Source organism: Sminthopsis crassicaudata, chromosome 1 (assembly GCF_048593235.1).
Source record: "Sminthopsis crassicaudata isolate SCR6 chromosome 1, ASM4859323v1, whole genome shotgun sequence".
In the NCBI taxonomy this organism is placed as follows: Eukaryota; Metazoa; Chordata; class Mammalia; order Dasyuromorphia; family Dasyuridae; genus Sminthopsis; species Sminthopsis crassicaudata.
The window spans coordinates 141,215,765-141,235,428 of NC_133617.1; the positions used below are offsets into that span (position 1 = coordinate 141,215,765).

A 19,664-nucleotide genomic window follows, 5' to 3' on the forward strand; every position below is an offset into this window, starting at 1 on the left:
TACAAAGAAATCTGAACAGACTTTTATGAAGTAATTCAAAGTGATAGAAAAGCAAAAACAAGAATAGTACACATTAACTACAGCTACCTAAGAGGAAAACAATGATGAGGCCTTAAAAGATTGAAATTGTCAGGACATTTTATGCATTGACATTAATTTAAATGTAGTCATTAAGAAAGTCTGTTGTACTCAAGATTTTTAATAAAAACTTTTTTTTTTTTTCCCAAAAGGATTATTCTCTCCCACTCTCATCCCTGTTTGACTTCTCCTATGCCCTTCACTGGGCTGTGGATAGAATTCCAGGCTCTATAATTACACCATGTTAATTGAACACAGGATTTAATAACACCTACAGAACTAGAAATGAGTAGGGGCCTCAGTCCATTGACTGGTCAGAAATCTAGCACAGCTAAGTTTATAGCCTTATCACTTTTTCCATTGTAGCAACACAATTAAGATAATTTCCTAAGGTGTAAAAGGCTGCGATCTTCATCTGGGAAAGGTAGTGTCCACAGTGAAATTTCAGTGGGGCATTTATAGTCATATGATTTAATTCCTACCAAACTGTAAACTCATTGAAGGCAGGGAACTAAAATTTTTTTCAACTATGAAATCTCAGCTGTTACTACAGTTCTCTGAATAAAATAAACAATGCATCATAAATTATAGTGATAACTGTGCTTGCACAAAATTATTTTTAAAAATTTCTTTCTCCTTTACATGTAGCTGACTTCTTTGCCCTTCATTGTGCTGTGGCTAGAATTTCAGGCTCTATAATTACGCCATGTTAGTTGAACACAGGAGAAGATGTAGGTAGGTTTAAACCCTCACGTGTATGTTATAAGGTGGTTTTAAAAGCAGTCATGTCTACAATTATACTTTAAAGAGAAAGGAAAGAAAATATTAAAGATAGTGAAATTTCATGCAGATTTTGGAAGGTATTACAGAACAGAGTTTTTAATTTGTTTTTGTTCATTTTTCAAGTATTTTATATGTTATAGATTTTTATGTTAAAATTTTATTCCTTATTTTGCTTATGCTTTTTTCAGTGATGGTTATCCATTTATAAACTTCTTAAAAGCAAGAATACAAGAAAACAAATACTTTTACACTACATTTGAAAATTTTATTTAAAAAATAATTTATAACTATAGAATGAGAGAGTATTATAGCATATAATCTGAAAGTTATACGACTTGAAATGGATGTGGGAAATCCAGAAGTAGATGAAGCTTTTATTCTGAAGTAGATGAAATTAGGATTTCATCGGGCATCAAAGACCACCACTATATTAAAATTAGGTTAAGGATAAAGGGAAAAGAAATGAAATTTATGCCAGTTATTGAACTTTCAAATCATGTTCTGATACAACTAAATAATCATACATATACTGTGCTATAACCAGCTACAAAGCATTTAATGATACTCAATAATTATTTATTTCAAATAAACAAAAGAGACAATATACTTGTTATGATAATCTTAAAAATATTTTAAAAGAAAAATCACTCAGAATTTTATTCAGTTCCTTTTCCTATTTAAAGGATCAAAGATGATATTCTTAAACCTTTCTTTCACATATGAAATAACACACACAGTTTAAAGTTGTGTTACATATAAAACAGTGACAGTAACAGTTGTATTTTTTTCTTTGTTCCAGGCTACCAATATGACCTTTAATAAGTCTTAAACTCAGGTGCCAGTCTAATCTGAATAGATGGAACAAAATATGTCATGTTTGTTTTTATACAGAATACTTAACTTCTAACTTCCATAATTGAGCAAGATTTTCCACTAAGCAAATTACAGAAACACTGAAAATACTCAGCAAGCCTAACATAATGGTTTTCAGGATTATTCTAGGACATATATTCTAAGTATTTCATATTGGAACAATATAAATGCTAACCTTCCAAAAATTGTTTTTTCAGAAAATTTCATAAAATTCTGTTGGTGAATGACCTTTAATATCAATCCAAGCAGTCTTTTTACCCACCTTTTATTATCATATTTAGAAAACAAAGATAAAAGGATACATCTTTTTGTTCTTTTCTTGTACATGATTCTATATCCACATTCTCTACATCTGATTGGATCCCTGGATTTTATTTCATTTTCTGTGTGACATTCTGAAAAAGTAAACATTTTTTTAACTGCCAACCAAGAATATTAACATTGCCAGTAGCTGTTTATCTCATTGTAATTCTAATTGTAAAATCAGGCTTAGACAATTTTAGAAATAAATGGAACTCAGAGATTATCTAGGTCAATGCTTTCATTTTTCAGATGAAAATACTAAAACCCAGAGAAATTAAGTGTGTTGCTAAAACATCAAATTTTATATATTTGTATGTATTATGTATATGTATGTTTCAAACTCAACTAGAAATTGAGGCCCTTACACCCAAAGATCAAGATCCCTGTTACTGTCTTAGAAAACCACATATCAGCATTATATTGAGTTTTTATCTCAATTACATTTTAACTTGATTAGAACATGGGAATTTTTCTAAGCACAGAAAATCTGACAGCTTGGCCTAAACAATCAAATAAATAGTCCAACATCAGTGATTGATCAGATCTCCAGACCCCAGGGCCCACACATATGAACAGCTCTACACATACTAACAACAAATTAACATTTAGTATTTTAAAGTTTGTAAATCGATTTTTTTTCTTCACAATAATCTAATTAAGTCTATTATTACAAATGTCATTTTAATAAGGTAATGGACATGCTCTGAAAAGTTGTGACCTTTGCCCAAGGAAATATAATTAATAAAATTTGAATCCAAAGATCAGAGAACCTGGGTTCAAAATATACCTCTGCCACTTATTGTGTGAATCTGGGCTACTTCTTAGCTGGGAAAAAAAAAGGGGAGAGCAAGATAACTTCTGAAGTCCCATCTCTATAATCTATGAATTTATGAACTTAAAATACACTGCTGAATGTTAATAATGCTCATGCATTTACTAAGTATAGTTAGAGATAAATGACAGAATTTTATTTCTTAGAGTCAAGTAGATACTTTTGCAGGGGAGAACACTTAACTGTTCTTGCTCCAGTTTAAAATAAAGAATATTGGCTTTAAAATCAAGAGCTGTAACTCAATCCCGGTCAATGAATCTTAAGGATTACTGTGTGCAGATAATGTGCTAAGCTGGAAAGATTTTTTTTTTTAAAAGCTCAACATTCTATTGAGAAAAATAACATGTTCACATATGAATTCTCAGAACTATTACAGACACATGAAACACTTTTTACCATAAGAGCATATTAGGTTCTTTTAATCCTCCCCTACTTTGTTGCAGATGAAAGAACAAGGTTTTGGAATCAGAAGGCTTTGAGGTCATATTGCAGCACTGTCATCTTGCCTCACCTTATATCTGGAAGCCTCAGGTTCCTTATTTATGAAATTTGTTGAAAAGCACTTTGTAAGGCTTTTTTAACCTTTTAAGCTGCATCCTTTTAAGCCTTCAGATACTAGTTATGTGCAAAGATACTCTATTTCTTTTTTTCTTATTCTAGCTTCTTATTTACAAGATGGATGCATGGGTAATTTTTCAGCATTGACAATTGCAAAACCTTTTGTTCCAATTTTCCCCCTCCTTCCTCTCGCAGCCCCCCCTCCCCCAGATGGCAGGTTGACCAATACATGTTACATATGTTAAAGTATATGTTAAATACAATATATGTAATACACAACCATAGTTATTTAACAACATTCTATTTCTAAAATACATTAATAGATTATTCAATTCCTTCATCCTCCCTGCTACCATATTTGTCTGCCTTGAAAATAATTTAGTAAAGTTGGGTGAGAACATATGGAACAAACACCAGACAATTCTTTTTTTTCTCTAGTTTACATAGTTGATAGCATGAGGGGCCTGGAGTCAGGAAGAACTTCATTCAGATCCAGTTTCAGACACTAGAAGTGTGACCCCGGGCAAGTTATTTGCTTGCCTGCTTCCCTATCTGTATAACAGAGACAATAACCGCACCTCCCTGTCAGGGCTGTAGCAGGATCCAATACCATCATAAAGCGTTACGCGAGGCGCTTGGCATGCAGCTGGAGCTAAATAAATGTTTTGTTGTTATTGTTGCTGTTATTATGCGCCTGTGCACCAGGCACTGTAAGAATACAAATAGGAAAAAAAGAAAGCCAATGGCTGGCACCATATAAATGTCACTAATTATTATTAGTTGTTGATTGATTTGTAATAAGTTTAATTTAAAGAAAATACATTCCCCTTCCTCGCTGTTTACTCTTTCAGAATACCACTAGTTCTAACCTTTTTTTTTTTTTAAATTATGTTTTCGGAACACTTATATGAGCAATTATTTTTCAATGACTCTCACCTCCACAGATATAAATCATTGGCTGCTGTTTTGGCGGCTGCACATCCTTCTGGGTATCCATCGCCAGTCCCTAGAGAGATCACAAACGGGAATACGGTCTCACCTCAGAGAGGCTCCCAAAGGGAACCAAGGGCCTGCTCTGGCCCCAACTACAAGGCTCGGGGAAATGAATCTGAAAGAACGCCGTCAGGACGGCTAAGGCTCCCCAATGCCGCCGAAAGCAGTGCCCCATGCTGGGCACAACGGGAGTCCCCCTAGGCGGGAAAAAGCCCCTCACGACCGACCGACCCCGGTATCCCACCATCTCCCTCCTTCCAGTCCCCACCGTCCCTACTCTCAATAGTTCCTAAAATCGAGCGGAAACGTTAATTCCCCGGCCGCAGGAGGCCTCCGTACCTCACGCGCCGCAGTAAACTGAGTCGTAGCCTCTCGGAAAACTGCCACGAGACCTACTTCCGGCGCTTCCTAATGACGGAAGGTCACGCTCAAAAGCCCCGCCCCTTTTGCCTCGTGCGCGGACTGGGGCAATTTATTGGCGAGGACCAAAAGAAGGCGGGGCGAGGGCTGAACCCGGCTAAGGCGGGATTAAATTAGAGCAATTGGTTGGACTAGTCCTGCCTTTGAGGAGCGGCGTTCGGAAGCTTTTGTTCTGTTTCCAGCTCCTCAGAATTAATTAGTTGACAGCTCATTTAGACTTAAGCAGTTGATCTAAAGTGTTTTTTGTTTCAGGGATGCCATTTGAACTTGAATACATTTTACTCATTTCACTGCAGCTGCAAATGAAAGGGAGAAGAAAAATATTAAAAATCACTGATCAGTGAGTAAGTTTAGGATACGTGCTAGACGGTGCGCTGAACTCGGGAATAAAGGAAAGCAGAAGAGCTGATCTCAAGGAGCTTAGTCTATGAAACAGTTACACACAAGCTACATTCATGTAAATCAGGGATCGTGTCTCCCAGGAGACGGTGGAAGAGAGGTGTCGGGAAGGCTTTCTCTAGAATGTAGCGTATTAGCTGGGGTTTGAAGCCAGGGAAGCGAAGAGGTATTAGGAGAAACAGAGAAACAGAGACTAGCTAAAGAAAATGCGCGATTCCAGAGACGAAATGTCAGTGTGAGGAGCCTCAAAGAAGCTAGCGTCCTTTCACAGAAGAGTAGTGTGTGCAAAGGAGAGTAGGAGGGCGCTATAAGGAGACTGGGAAGGGTCAAGGATCAATACATTAGGTTATGAAGGACTTTAACCACCTAAGAGTCAATTTTGTATTTGAGCTTGAAGGGGGGAGGGAGCTACTAGAATTTACTGAGCAAGAGGATGATTTTAGACAGAGAAATTCACTTTAATGGCTGAATGGAGAATGGATTGCAATAAAGATCTGAGGCTCGAGACCAGCAATTTATGCAATAATCCGGATGTGAGGGGATGTCTGCCCCAGAGTTGCGCATCAGAGAATGTTGCAAAGATGAAATCAACACCGTGGATATCAGATGAGAGAGAGTGAGGAATTCAGGATGACTCCTAGGTGGTAAACCTGAGAGATCGGGAAGTTCAAATCCTGACACTCAAAAACTTGGCAACTGACTAAAAATCCTGCATTATCTAATGAGAGAATACACATATATATTTGTGTACACACACACACACACCCCTTAACAATGTCAAAACCTTGTCCTTGTCATGAGAGTATGAAGTATTTCTTCATTCAAGAAGCATTTAAACAACCACTGTGTCACAGGCAGCATGCTGGACGGTACAAAGACAAACTAGCTCTTCCCCTCAAGGAGCTTACATCCCAGGGGAGGGCGGCAACATCCATGGATCAATGGGAAGGTATCAATGTGCAATATACAAAAGGTCGCTTCAATGTCACTGATAGATTTGATTTTTATTATCAATTAGCCATTGATATTAATGAAGAGATTGGGAGAACCCAAGTTCAGATAAGTCTCAATTAGGGAAAAGTATCTGGAGAGAAGCTCCCCAAGAGAAGAACATCTAACTCAACCCAAGTGTTAAGGAGAGAAGTTGAAGACCAACATGTGGGAGGGTGTGGTGAGCTCAAAAGATTTAGAGAAACTTCCCAGATTTTCACCTAGAACTAATCTTTTAATAATAAGATTTTGAGTCATTTGAGAAAAGATTTTACAAAATTTTTTACAAAATTTCTCACAAAAGAGAACCCAAGGGGACTGTTGGTTTCAGAAAGCAGTCCCTCTTTTTAAAATTCTATCTGATAAAGCACATAATAGGCCCTTAACAAAATGCTTATTGACTAATAACTAGTTTCTTTGGTCTGTATTTGCTAAAGAAGATAATGGTTTTTTGGTCTAGTGCAGTAGTACTCAAACTTTTTAAATAGGGACCAGTTCACTGTCCCTCAGACTGTTGGATGCCGGACTATAGTAAAAACAAAAGCTCACACTCTGTCTCCGCCCTTCAGCCCATTTGCCATAACCCCGTAGTTTGAGAACCCCTGCTCTAGTGTGTATGATTGTGATAACAAGGAATGAAATGATAGAATGAGTGAGTTTTCAAAGTGATTATGATAGGAAATTTTGAGACGGGAATATGAGCAAATTTGTAAACAATGTAAACATAGGAACCAAAAAAAACCAACTTAATTATGTTGTATTAATAGAAGTGTGTCCAGAGTGAGGGAGATCATAGTACTGAATCTGAATTCAAATCTGTCTTCAGATTCTTACTATTGGTGTGACTGTGGGCAAGGCATTTAACCCCTATTTGCCTAGGGTAACATATTTAGTAGGCAATGATCCTTTTCTTTTAAATTTCTGGTTTTGCTAACATGTAATTATGTGTAGAAGTTATGATCATTTTTTATTTCATCTTTTTTTTCTTTCTTGTGGTTTTGATTGGTTCATTTTTATTTTGGCAATTTGGTTTTTCTATTTTTATTGTATTTGCTACAGTGTATTAATTTGGTAAGTTTTTTTCAAAGAACCAGCTTTAACCATCATTTCTATAGTATTTTGTTTTCCATTTCATATATTTTTCCTCTAATTCTCAATATTTTTTCTTTTTGTGCTTGTTGATTTTCTAGTTTTAAAAATTGTATAATCCTTTTTTTATTTTACTCATGTAAAATTTATGTTTTTATATCTGTACAAATTTATATCTCTGTCCAATGAGGATTGTTTTAGCTTCATCCCAGAAAGTTAAATTGAATAAGCTATAAAGGAATCTCCCAATGGGGGAAAAAAAAACTCCAGACCAGATTGATTTATAGGTAAACTTCAATAGTTAAAGAGCAATTAATATCTACACCACCCAAATTATCCTCAATAAATGAAAAAGAAAACCCTCTCCCTTTCTCTTTTCATGAGAAAAAAAAAAAGTCTAATACCTAAATCAGAATGGGATAAAGAAAAAAAAAAAATCGCAGAACCAGAAGATCATTATACACTTCAACAATGATACAGTACGAGGATGTATGCTGATGGAAGTGGATTTCTTCAACATAGAGAAGAGCTAATCCAATTCCAATTGATTAATGATGGACAGAACCAGCTACATCCAGAAAAGGAACACTGGGAAATGAATGTAAACTGTTATTTTTACCTTCTGAATCCAATTCTTCCTGTGCAACAAAAAATTCGGTTCTACACACACATATTGTATCTAGAATATACTGTAATATATTTAACATATATAAGACTGCTTGCCATCTGGGGGAGGGGGTTGGGAGAGGAAGGGAAAAAATCTGAATAGAAGTAAGTGCAAGGGATAATGTTGTAAAAAATTACCCATGCATATGTACTGTCAAAAAATGTTATAATTATAAAATAAAATAAAAATTAAAAAAAAATCAACAAGTACAAAAAGAAGAAATATTGAGAATTAGAGGAAAAACCAAATTGCCAAAATAAAAATGAACCAATCAAAACCACAAGAAAGAAAAAAAAAAGATGAAATAAAAAATGATCATTACTTCTACACATAATTACATGTTAGCAAAACCAGAAATTTAAAAGAAAAGGATGCAAACAGTTACTGAGCATCTCTGGTGTGCAAGGAACTGTGCATGGGCAGATGAGGCATTAAATTCCAGTTGAGGAGACATACATAATACATATGCAAAAAGATAAATACAAGTATCATACAGTGAGTACCAAATAATGAATAGACAAAACATACTATGGGAGATCCCATGTGAGAAAAAATAGAAAAGGCAGGCACTATGTGGGATGAGAGTATAGGATAGTATAGGAGAGTGTGTGGGATAGGAGTGGGAAACAGCAGAGATAGATACATTAAAAACATATCTGGTGAAAATAAATGCACAAAATTATCTTTCTGAACGTATTCTTTAAACGAAGGTGGAGGAAACTGGAAGAGGAATGAGAAACTCCTTCAAATTAGCTTGCTCCTAGCTTCTTGATTTGTGCCCACAATCACAAGACTGGGATGGGGAAGGACAATGATCGGGGTGGGGGCAGGGACGTGGGAGGGGTGTTTTTTCCATTCCATGTTCCTCCCCAAAACGGTCCTTAACGTCTATAGCGGGGCAGGTTCCTGGGACAGCCGGAGGACAGCGCAGAAGGGGAAAGTGGGACTGGACTGGGCCAGGGCAGAGCCACACAGGGAAGGAAAAAAAAGAGGGAAAGAGAGAAGAAGGGAACGGACGAGAGAGGAAAAGGAGAGGGGGAGGGGTCGCAGCTAGCGGTTATTCAGGGCGGGCAGTTCAAACCCAAGAGAGGGAAAGCTGTGGCGGCCCCACGCTAGCTGGGATTGGGGGTTGCCATAGCCAGAGCATCCCTGGGGCCGAAGCGGGTAGCTCTGCTCCTTCCACACCCTTCCCTACCACTCCCCTCTCCCCGCCCCCTTTTCCTTTTCCCTCTTGCCTCCCTCCTCAGCTCAGCAGCTTCAGCTGCTGCCATTCATCCATCCCAGAGGAGGCAGGAGGAGTCTGCTCTGGGCTTTGTGGTCTCTAGTTGGACGGGGGTGGGGGACCCCAGGTTGTTGGGGCTGCTGCTGCTGCAGGGAAGCAGAATTCCTGGGAGTCCCCCCTCCCCGCCCCCGGTTTGTTTTCCAGGTGCTGGAAAAGGGTGAAATGCGTTGAAGTTACCTGCTGCCTCCTGCCTCCTCTAATCTCCCTCCGCTGCAGGTGATTATACCCTCATAATTGCGTATATCTCTCTCAGTCCCTGTGCCTCCCAGTCTTTAAGGGTCCTGAGGAGGGGAAAAAAAAAAAACCTAACCCAAAAACTTCTTCACTTTACCGGCTGGAAATTCAACCTTAACTTTCTAAACTGGGTGGGAAAGGATTGCAGGGAATAAGAGGAGGGAAATGAATTAAAATGAAAAAAACTAGTAATGATTTAGGAGAAGCTCTATTGTCACCTATCCCCATCAACATATACTTGCTTGCCAGGGGAAAGGAATTTATAGAACTCTAGCAGCCCTCTTCTTGAGAAACCCAATTAGTTTATTAATAACATTCAGCAATATAAACGAGGAAAAAGAAGATTAAGATTGCTATTGTATAAAAGGGTGAAGAAGGTTCCAAAATATTTTGATTTTAAATGTAATGATCATATGCTCATAAATTTGAGTTGTCCACACCCTTCAGATTTTAGCACTTGAGGGGCTTATGACTATACCAAGCAGTATCTGGTTCGTAGTAAACTTGATTACCAACTGTTTTGCAGTTCATCTCAAACAAAGTTTTGTGGGATTTTTTTCCCCTTCTAATTTGATCTATACTGTGATGTTGAGGATTTCTCTGCCCCACCCCACCTGGTTGATTGTTCATAGAACAAGATATTTGTTTATGGTTTAGATTATTTCTGCTTTTGAAAAATTAACGTAGTCTAAGGAATTCAAAATTTGTGATAAGTATTTTAGTTTTATAAACAGAAGAAATTTATTTTCAGTATAGTTAAGCTGTATTTCATTTCAACTAAAGTTGAATTAAACATCTCTTTAGAGAAGAGAACTATGGTTTGGTTTTTGTTTTTTCCTTTACTGAGGGGTCTGGATAATTATTGTAGTAATATAAATTGATTCATCAGGAACCTGTTGAGACCTAAATGAATAATTTAATTTCACTAGTTTATAGCTGGAGATGACTTTTAAGATTATCTCCAAATAATATCAATGTGATTATTCCAAGAAAATAACATTTTCAAATTGTGTTCCAGAGGGCTGAAATTAATACCTGAAAATCAAATCAAGGAGTAAAAAGAAAGTTCTAGACGAAAGTGTAAACTAGGAGAGGGTGGACCCTTCATTTTTTTTGGTTCATCAACCCCTCTTGACAGTCTGGTGAAGCCTATGAACTCATCAAGATAAAAAGAAAAGTTTAGAAATCTTTGAACTTAGGTAATTTTTCAGGCTTTCCAGAAATGCCATTTTTTCTCTCAATATTTTGTTAATCTTTGCTTCTTGTTTTAGTTTTCTGCATTTCCTGTCTAAAAACAATTCTCTCTCTCTCTCTCTCTCTCTCTCTCTCTCTCTCTCTCTCTCTCTCTCTCTCTCTCTCTCTCTCTCTCTCTCTCTCTCTCTCTCTCAAAATATATATATATACACACATATATATCTTTTGTCTCATTGCTATTCAATTCTGGTCTCAGAAAAGCTTCTGAGACATCTAGTGGTGAAATAGTTGAATAGTTGTTTCCTAGTTCCATTTTTTAATTTATACAACTGTATGATAATGACTACATGACTTTAGTAAAACTGGTAGTTTAATAAAAACTTTAAAAATAGGTCTCAGAAATATTATGTCCTAATGAGATATCCTATGATATATTTAAACTTTTTGTGAATTTATTGTTTCCATTAGCCCAATAATATTTACATATATGATATTCCTTGACTAATGAAATGCTTATCCTACACAGATACTCCGTTAATTCTAGGGATAAGAAGAGTCAAAAGACAGTCCCTGCCCTCAAGGAGCTTGTAATCTTCAGCATGATAACAGAAGTAATAAAACATTGCTGTGGAAATGACTCAACTAGCTTTCTCATTCATAAACTTCTTTATATACTTACTTAGGGAGAGATTTCAGAGAGCATTTAAGCCAATGTCCCTTTCCATGTAAAAGTAGAATTGTATAGTGGACTGAGTCTGAAATCAGACAACCAGGGTTCAAACCTTTGTTTTCCTTCTTCCTGCCTATATAACCACCAATAAGCATTTTTAAAGCATTTATTATGTATCAGGCACTGTGCTAATCACTAGGGATACAAATATGAAAAAAGAAAACACCTGCCCTTGAGAGGAGTTTTCAATCTTTTGGGGGAAGACAGCACAAAAAAATACAAGTTGAAAAATATGTAGGGGTGGTGGGAAAGAGAAGTTACTCCACTTGATAGCACAGTAAGAGAAATTCCAGAGTAGTACAGACAGCTGAGAAATGAGATATCTGAGTTGAGCTCTCTCCTTCAATAGAGGTTTGGAGTTAATCACTCCATTTCCTATCTAAGAGAGGCAGAAAGTAGAAATGAGGTAGAATACCAAGGCTAATGTTCCTGACTCCAAATCAAGTACTATAGTTTAGTCGTCTCTCCTCAATTATTCTGGCTTCTATAGTCTATAGTCTAAATGAATACAAATGCAAAAGAATGGAGGAAAATTATCTAATATATATGTCATTGAATCAGATAAATATTGTGTCAGAAGGGACAAATTGATATTCTGGTTGAAAATTAGAAACAATAGTTCCTTTTCAGTTTCATTGAATATTACATTCAATTTCTTTTAAAAATTTGTTGAATTTACTTTTAAAAATTAGTTTAAAAAAATAGAGAGCATGCCCTTAGTAAATATTTATATATCATCTGTTAGATAATATAGTTCACTAGATCATAGTTCAAAGTTTAGATCTTAGAGATTTGTAGCCTAGGGGTTCTTAATGTCTTGTGTGTGTCTACCCCTTTTGGTAGTCTTGCTGAGATCAATGCACCCCTTCTCAGAATAATATATTAAAATCCATAAAATAAAACCTATCAGGTTATATTTTGAAATCCAGTTACCAAAATATGAAAAAAAAGTTTATGGACTTAAGAATTCCTGATCCCTCTTATTTTACAGGTGCAGAAACTGAAGCCCCAAGAACAGAAGTGATTTGCCCAAGATCATACAGGTAGTGAGTATCCCAGGATCTCCAAGCAGGAAGCAACTCTGAAGCAGCCCATTCCATTTTTTCCATGGTTCTTAATTGTTAAGAAAATTTCCTCCTCCTCATGCCTACATCTGCCTCTTTACCATTTTATCTATTTCTTCCTTCTCGGGCCAGGCAGAACCAGACTAATAATTGCTTTCATTTTGCTCTTCAAATATTTGAGAACAGTTATTGTGTTCCCCTTAACTCTTCTCTTTCACCTCTAATTCCTTCAAACAATTTTCACATGGTATGTTTTAAAGCTTTTTTTTTTTTTTTTAACCCTACTGGTTGCCCATATGTTCTAGATTATCAATGTTCTTCCTAAAATGTGGCATCTAGAACACAGAACAATGTTGCAGACTGGGGAGGGAAGGAAGGAGGGAAAGATGACAATCTTCCATTCCCTGCTGTAATTATTTTAATTCTTATTAATCTTGGATTCCATTTTCCAAACTTAATCTAGTTTCCATTTTTCCCCAAGTTATCTGTAGCATAATCGACAAGAGTATTTGATGCTTTGATGCTTCAGCTAAATATTCCTTTCCACTCCTGTTTTTTGGATTTCCTCCTTTGAGCATATTTTCTTAGCCATATCATACTGCCTCCCTCTACCCCAACTTTTTAGCTATCTTGTTTTGCTAGGATAAGGTGTACATTTTTAATCATCTTCCATTTATAGGCCCCATTTCTCCAACCCTCAGTTGTATCTACAAAGTCATGGAGTTTGTCTCCTTGGGTTATGATCTCTAATTTACAAGCGCTTGTTACCTCTCCTTTGTGCATTTGTATAAACAATCAAAGTTTTATTAATGTAAATTTCTGGCCACTTGTACTTGTCATTCTTCCTACATTTTAAATATTCTATTATCTCTTTGCTGGATATATGTCAACACTGCCCATTACTTCTCCCTACCTTCCCCGCCTCCCTTTCATTCTACCTTCTTTTTGACTTAAGTCTCTTTTGATTAGCACAAGACTCCAGACAAATTCTTAACATTCTTGATCAGATATACTTTATCCCTGGCCAGGACTCTGACATTCGTATATTTTAAGGTGTGTTCCAGAAATCAAATCCAATTCTCAGACTTTATCAGTTGTTCATTTCCCAAATCTATCCTTTTTCTTCTGAAGGCCATGCTTTTGATTGCCAATGAAAACATTGCCTGTGCACTTTGATCTCTTCTTTCTTATTTAAACCTTTATAATCCTTAGCAAGCAGATACAGCATTTAAACTCTCTAACTCTAAATTCAGTGCCTTTGTATTGAAGCATATTTGTGAAAAGATGTATAAAGAAAGTGAACATATCTTGCTAAATAATAGAAAATAGTGTTTTCCCAACTCATGAGCAAAGGACCTGTGGAGGACCATATACCTATTGCAGGAGATTCACAAATTCATGTTGTGTATGCTATCAATCAACAAATACTACTAAAACAAGTATTTTGTGGAGGTACTTGGAATTTTTTGTTGTTAAAAATGTGTCCTTATATTTTAAAAGTTAGTTATGATGTAAAACTCAGTCTTTCAACAAACATTTGTCAATCAATAAACATTAAGTGTTTACTATGTTCAGGCACTCTGCTAAATGCTAGGGATAAAAAAAAAAAAAAAGAAAACAAGAAGCTCCCAATATAATGAGAAAATAAATACATATGCACAAACTATATAGAGGATGAATAGGAAGTTATTAAGAGCAAGAAGGCACTAGAATTTAGAAAGGTTGGGAAAAGGTTTCCTTTATTTCTTAGATGCTATGTGATCTTGGGCTTAACTTTTTCTTGCCAGTGGACATCATTGACTTTGGAGGAGAGAGTGGGGATGACTGCAGGTTACCTTACTCAAATCTAACTCATAGCAAGTCAAGGCATCACCCCTGTGATGCCTTTGGTGATCCTTAGAAAAACAACAAATGATGTGTATAGTTTTCTGTACTAGGTGCTAAAGAAAGATAGGGAGTTTAAGATATCTTTGCACTCTGGAAGTTGCACTCTAGTAGGGGAAAGAGATTGTAAATACTGATAACTATGTAAGTTACACAAGTGGATCAGGGAATAATGAACTGAAGGGGAAGTCAGGTGAGTGGGGTGAGAAGAAACAAGAAATGGAAGGAAATCACAAAAGACTTTGTGGAGGATATGACACATAAGAATATCATGAAAATTGTGTACAGCTTCAAAAAGTGAAGGTGGAAAGGAATAAAGGCACGAAGGTAAGAAAGCTCAGGATGTCTACAACATAGTCTTCCTGGACTTAATTTGTTTATTCAACATCACTTAGCAACAACATCATTAAAACTTCAGACTGCACTAAGATTCTGGGGACACCCTATTTCTGAAGTCACCAAAAATTAATATCATCCCAATGACAGCTTGATTCTTTTGCAATTTTCCTAAAAAGCAAGATTCATCTTATAGGTACAGAATAGCATTTTATCCAAAAGCAATTTCTCTTACATTCCAAAAGCAATTTCTCTTATACTCCGAAAGTGTTAAGAATTCAATGGATAGAAATCACTAGTTGCTCCACAACAAATGAGACAGTAGTAAGTCAGAAGGATATTTCAGTATCATCATAATCACAAAAGAAAATCAACTTTACCCTTTTGTTTAAAAATACTATCAAATTTTCATTGTACAAATATTTTCAAAAAAAGATTAGTGATTAGTTTTTTCAGCCTGATTGTAGGGAGTATAGTCCTTAGAAATATTAGTCCTCAGGCTGTCATTGACATTTTGAAAGTAATGCTTGATTCTGTTTTTGGTTAACATGTATATTTTGTGATTAGGTGTGGCAGATAGGAGGTACAGTGAATAGAGTTCTGGACTTGGAGTCAGGAAGATTTCTATCAGACGCTTACTGTGTGTTCCTGGGCAAGTCACTCTGTCTCAATTTTCTCATCTATAAGTTTACTTGTTTACAAAATGAGGATAATAGCATTTATCTTTCAGGGTTGTTGTGAGGATAAAATGAGATCATATTTATATAAAGTGCTTTATAAACTTTAGAGCATTATATAAATACTTGCTCTTGTTACTGAAAACTTTATTCCACTACTGTGAAGTATTTTATCATATGTGTTAATTACATTTAATATGGTTGCTTTATCATAATTTTGGAGTAATCTTACATGACTTGGAATTAATATCCACATGCCATAGGAAACATTTGGCCAGTCACTTTGGAGGTAAAATTTATTTTGAATTTACAGAAATCCAGACTCTGAAGATGTCAAACAGTCCCTCAGTTGAAGCTAGTGTGACTTTAAGAAATGAGGCAGAATCTCCTAATGTCAGTTTTAAGTTCTCCAGCTTTGGAGGCTTCTCATCCACATCATCATTTCAAGATAGCGGCTACAGTGACTCTCTGAAGGCTTCCAGCTTTGACTATACTGATATGGAAAACATAGAAAAAATTACAAAAGGATTACCATCCACACAGGAATACTCTGAAAATCCTAGTCTGGGTTTGACCTGTTCTATGGATTCTCACACTGAAAATAAAATCTCTAGCTCTTTTTTCAGGAAAGAAGCAAATGAAATCCCAGAGCTTTGTGAAACTCCAAAAGTAACTAAGAAGAAAACTTTTTTCCGTAGACGGTTGAATATAACAAATATTGTTTCAAGAGGGGACCCAGAACATTTTGACAAGCAAAACCGTTCTCTAGGAAGCTGTGCAGAAACACTACCCATGAGCCAACTCCTCTGTTTTGAAGAAAGAGTTTCAAAAAAGGCTTTGAAAACTTCTCCAAGGCAAACCATTTTCACTCCTGTAGCCACTAGTACTTTAAAGGCAGATGAAGCTACTTCCAACAGTCAAAAATTGAGACTTTCTTTTTCTCAGCATAAAACATCCACAATTGATGATTCCAAAAGTGACTGTAGCCTATTTGAAGTTGAGTGTATTTCTCCAATTCAGGGAAGCAACAGTACAGATGCTCTCACCAATGACTTTGGGGATAGCATTTTAAGTATTAATGGAGAGACTACAGGTCCGGAGCTGCTGGGATCATCTTGTGAAGTGCTCTGTGAGACAAATGATGACCTATACATAACCCCAATTAGTAACTTGGTTGCAAATATTAAGTTTTGTGGTTATAGCCCAGCTGAGGTGATAGACAATATTTCTACACCCAAAGACAGTGGTTTTAATTCACTGGGTCTGGATAAGTCACAAGATTCTTTCTCTGAACATGAGGGTTCTTTTCAAGAATTATTTCAGAAACCCCTGGAGACTGGAAGGACTTTGGGCACAAAGAGAAAACCAAGAAATGTAGGAAGAGTGAGAAGACTATCCACGCTCAGGGAGCGTAGTTCACAATCTGAAACTGAAGAAGATAAGCCTTTTGTGAATTCTGGCTTTAAAGCAAAAATAGCTTCTGGCATTTCTCCAAATGAACAGATTGATAATAGTGGAGATTCCATTTTAGGTGTTAAGGATTTATCAAAGACACCTGCTTTACAACTTATCCATGAGATTATCATGAAAAGCAAAAGGAAAAGGTTTCAGCAAACAGGAATACGGAGCCGTCTAAAAGAGAATGATGGGGAAGAATCAACTTTATTAGAATATGTGCTTGCAGGACTTATTGGCAAGAAGATGGGCCTGGAAAAACTGGACATCTTAACAGAATTAAAATTTAGAAATTTAAAACACATTCTTGCCATGGTATTAGATGCCTTGACAGTGGAAAACCTATGCAGGTAAGAAATGAAATAGATATAATCACATAAAACTGCCCTTTGATTGTTATTTGTAATTAGTATATTTGTGTAGATGAGAAGAGATTTTCTGTTTACATATTTTGCATCATCTCAACTTTTGAGATTTTCTACTTTTGAAGGACAAAAGAAATTTTATCCAGATATGGTAAGTATATCAATTTCACCAGTATCATCAGGTGGAAAGAGATTTCCTAGAATTTAAATTTGGGATTTCCAACTAGTAAATTTTGTTCCAACAAAGCTATTGATTTATCATCCTTTACAAGGCATGTACTATTATCAAATTGTCTTTTTCCAACATTAAGTATGATCATATTTGATCACTATCAAATACTGTAAGGCAGGGTTATGGTCATGTAGAAAAGATAACATGTGAAGGATGTGATAGAAAATAGGTTATCTTAAAACTTATTGATGAAATGTGGAGGTTGAACTGGTATGATCTTTTAAGGTCCTTTTCAATTTTGTACTTAAGAGAAAGTTTTTTTTTTTTTTTTAATGTCCACTAACAGTAAATAAGAATTTTTTTGCTGTTCACTTAGTAATAGTGTTATTTAATCAGCATCTTAGGATCTCAAAAAATTGAAGGATAGTGAGATGTGATGTTTAAAAAGTTTGAGATACATAGTTTTCTGAATAATTTATTAACAATGCTAGCATATTATTAATAAAGGAAATGGTCATTTGGCCAGCTCTCTTGGACCAAAGATGAACCATGGTGATGAACTCAGTTTATATGCACTTGGAAGAGTAGGTGTTCCTGAGGGTGGCAATCGACTCTTATTAAATAGTAAGATAATGAATATTATGAGAAGTAGTCTTATTCTAATAAGGGGCTAGAGGATATGACTTTGATCACATCATTTATTTCCACATCACTCCCAGCCTTGGGGAAATCTAGAGAAAAACTCTTTATCCCCCCATTCAAGCCTGAGTAGAACATAAGGAAGGGGAATTCACTTAAGTTATGATTTCTTATAAGGCATGAGATATCAATACCTAGATTGAAGAGAATGTTATCCTCTCTAATATCATCTGTCCTTTACTTCAGTGGCTAAGCATTGAAATGAAGACTTTATAAAAGGGGGGAACGTTGGATTTCCTCCTATCCTCTGGAATTCCTTCCATATTGTCATTTCTCTCATGAGAACAGCTATAACAAAAGGAATATTTCTGGGGAAATTTTTTTGAATTTTTTTCTTGATAAGAAAGAGGGTTCAATGACTTATGTCTCCTAATTTCTGCCTTACAAAAGTTCTAGGTTAATTCTCCAACCTCATTCTCAGAGGTTGAATCTGTTTTTCAAATAGTCATTATTACCACTCCCTCATCTCTCACAAAGTATTGCCACTAAAGAGTAAACTGTCATATTTTGCTTCACTACAATCTTGGGTTTCTCTTACTTAACCTTGACCAGAGGATTCCTAGGTAAAGATGATACTCATTTATTTTTATAGTGAAATAGCAACAGTAGTTGATATTTATATAGTGTTTTCTTATTTGAGCTTCACAACAGTCTACATGGTAGCACATGAATGGATTATCTGTATTTTGCCAATGAGATCAGAGAAGTTAAATGATGATTTGACTTTTAACTTCTACTAGAATATAGACCTCCTAATAATTCCCAGACTAGTGCTCTTTCTACTATACTTTCTTTTCAGTCTTGATTTGTTTATGAATTTAACACACTCCAAATAGAATGGGCATTTGCATATACATAGTAGATCATGTGCATAGTACTGTACATGAAACTGTAGATCTCTTATTATGCAAAACTTGCTCTTCCCTCCTTTTGTATTAAAACTTAAGAGGGGGTAGGTTATAGTAGAGAGAGCACTTAACCTGAAAATAGGCCTGATTTCAAATCTTTCCACTAATACTGAGCATCTGTACAATTATTACCTCCCCCTCAGTTCATATAAAATGAGAATAATAATACTAATAATCCTATTTGCCTCAGTTTCTTCATGTGTAATATGACCTAGAGAAGGAAATGGCAAACCATCCCAATATCTTTGCCCAGAAAACTCCCAAATGGCATTTCAAAGAGTCAAGACACAACTGAACAACATTGTAAAATTAAGCACCACCCTGCCTTAGTTGCCTATTTTTTTTTAAACCAGAAAACACAGAAAAACTAAACTACTAATAGATAAATTAATGGAGTGATTGGAAAAAAAAAAAAGTTCCTGTTTTTCTATGCCAAGATAATTAGGTAAGAGCTAGAAAGGAGTCTGGTATCTAGTTTTCTGACCAGTTTCTATTCATTCCTTTTCTAATGATGTGATCCTCAGTCTATAACATAGATATATTGTGATTTGGAAGTATGTTCCCTCCGATACTTAGAATTTGATATGCTACATATTTAACCTATGATTGCTTGCTGTCTTGGAGAGGGTAGAAGTAAGGAAGGGAGAAAGAAAAATTTGGAACACAAAGTCTTACAAAA

At 35.8% G+C, this 19,664-nt stretch overlaps 2 protein-coding genes across 5 annotated transcripts in view; one reads left to right on the forward strand and one right to left on the reverse strand.

Annotated features, from left to right (window-relative positions):
- Positions 1–1,104: 1,104 nt before the first annotated feature.
- On the reverse strand, positions 1,105–4,876 carry POLR2K (RNA polymerase II, I and III subunit K). 2 transcript variants are annotated; one of them, XM_074268231.1, is made up of 4 exons: positions 4,760–4,876; positions 4,364–4,433; positions 2,037–2,129; positions 1,105–1,286 (listed from the first exon to the last, which is right to left on the reverse strand). In XM_074268231.1, exons 2-4 carry the CDS (start codon positions 4,422–4,424, stop codon positions 1,264–1,266), a joined length of 177 nt encoding a protein of 58 aa, XP_074124332.1. In that variant the 5' UTR covers positions 4,425–4,433; positions 4,760–4,876; the 3' UTR covers positions 1,105–1,263. The 2 variants fall into 2 exon arrangements, with proteins under 2 accessions (XP_074124332.1, XP_074124341.1); XM_074268240.1 differs by having other exon boundaries at positions 4,698–4,795.
- Positions 4,877–8,863: 3,987 nt separating this feature from the next.
- FBXO43 (F-box protein 43) overlaps positions 8,864–19,664 on the forward strand; it is a 35,434-nt gene continuing 24,633 nt past the window's right edge. The window contains exons 1-3 of one of the 3 annotated variants that reach the window (XM_074268300.1): positions 8,864–9,483; positions 12,417–12,471; positions 15,700–17,191. In XM_074268300.1, coding sequence (XP_074124401.1) covers positions 15,717–17,191 — 1,475 coding nt within the window. In that variant the 5' untranslated portion in view covers positions 8,864–9,483; positions 12,417–12,471; positions 15,700–15,716. The remainder of the gene's footprint in view (positions 9,484–12,416; positions 12,472–15,699; positions 17,192–19,664) is intronic. The other 2 variants (XM_074268311.1, XM_074268322.1) reach the window with 2 other exon arrangements.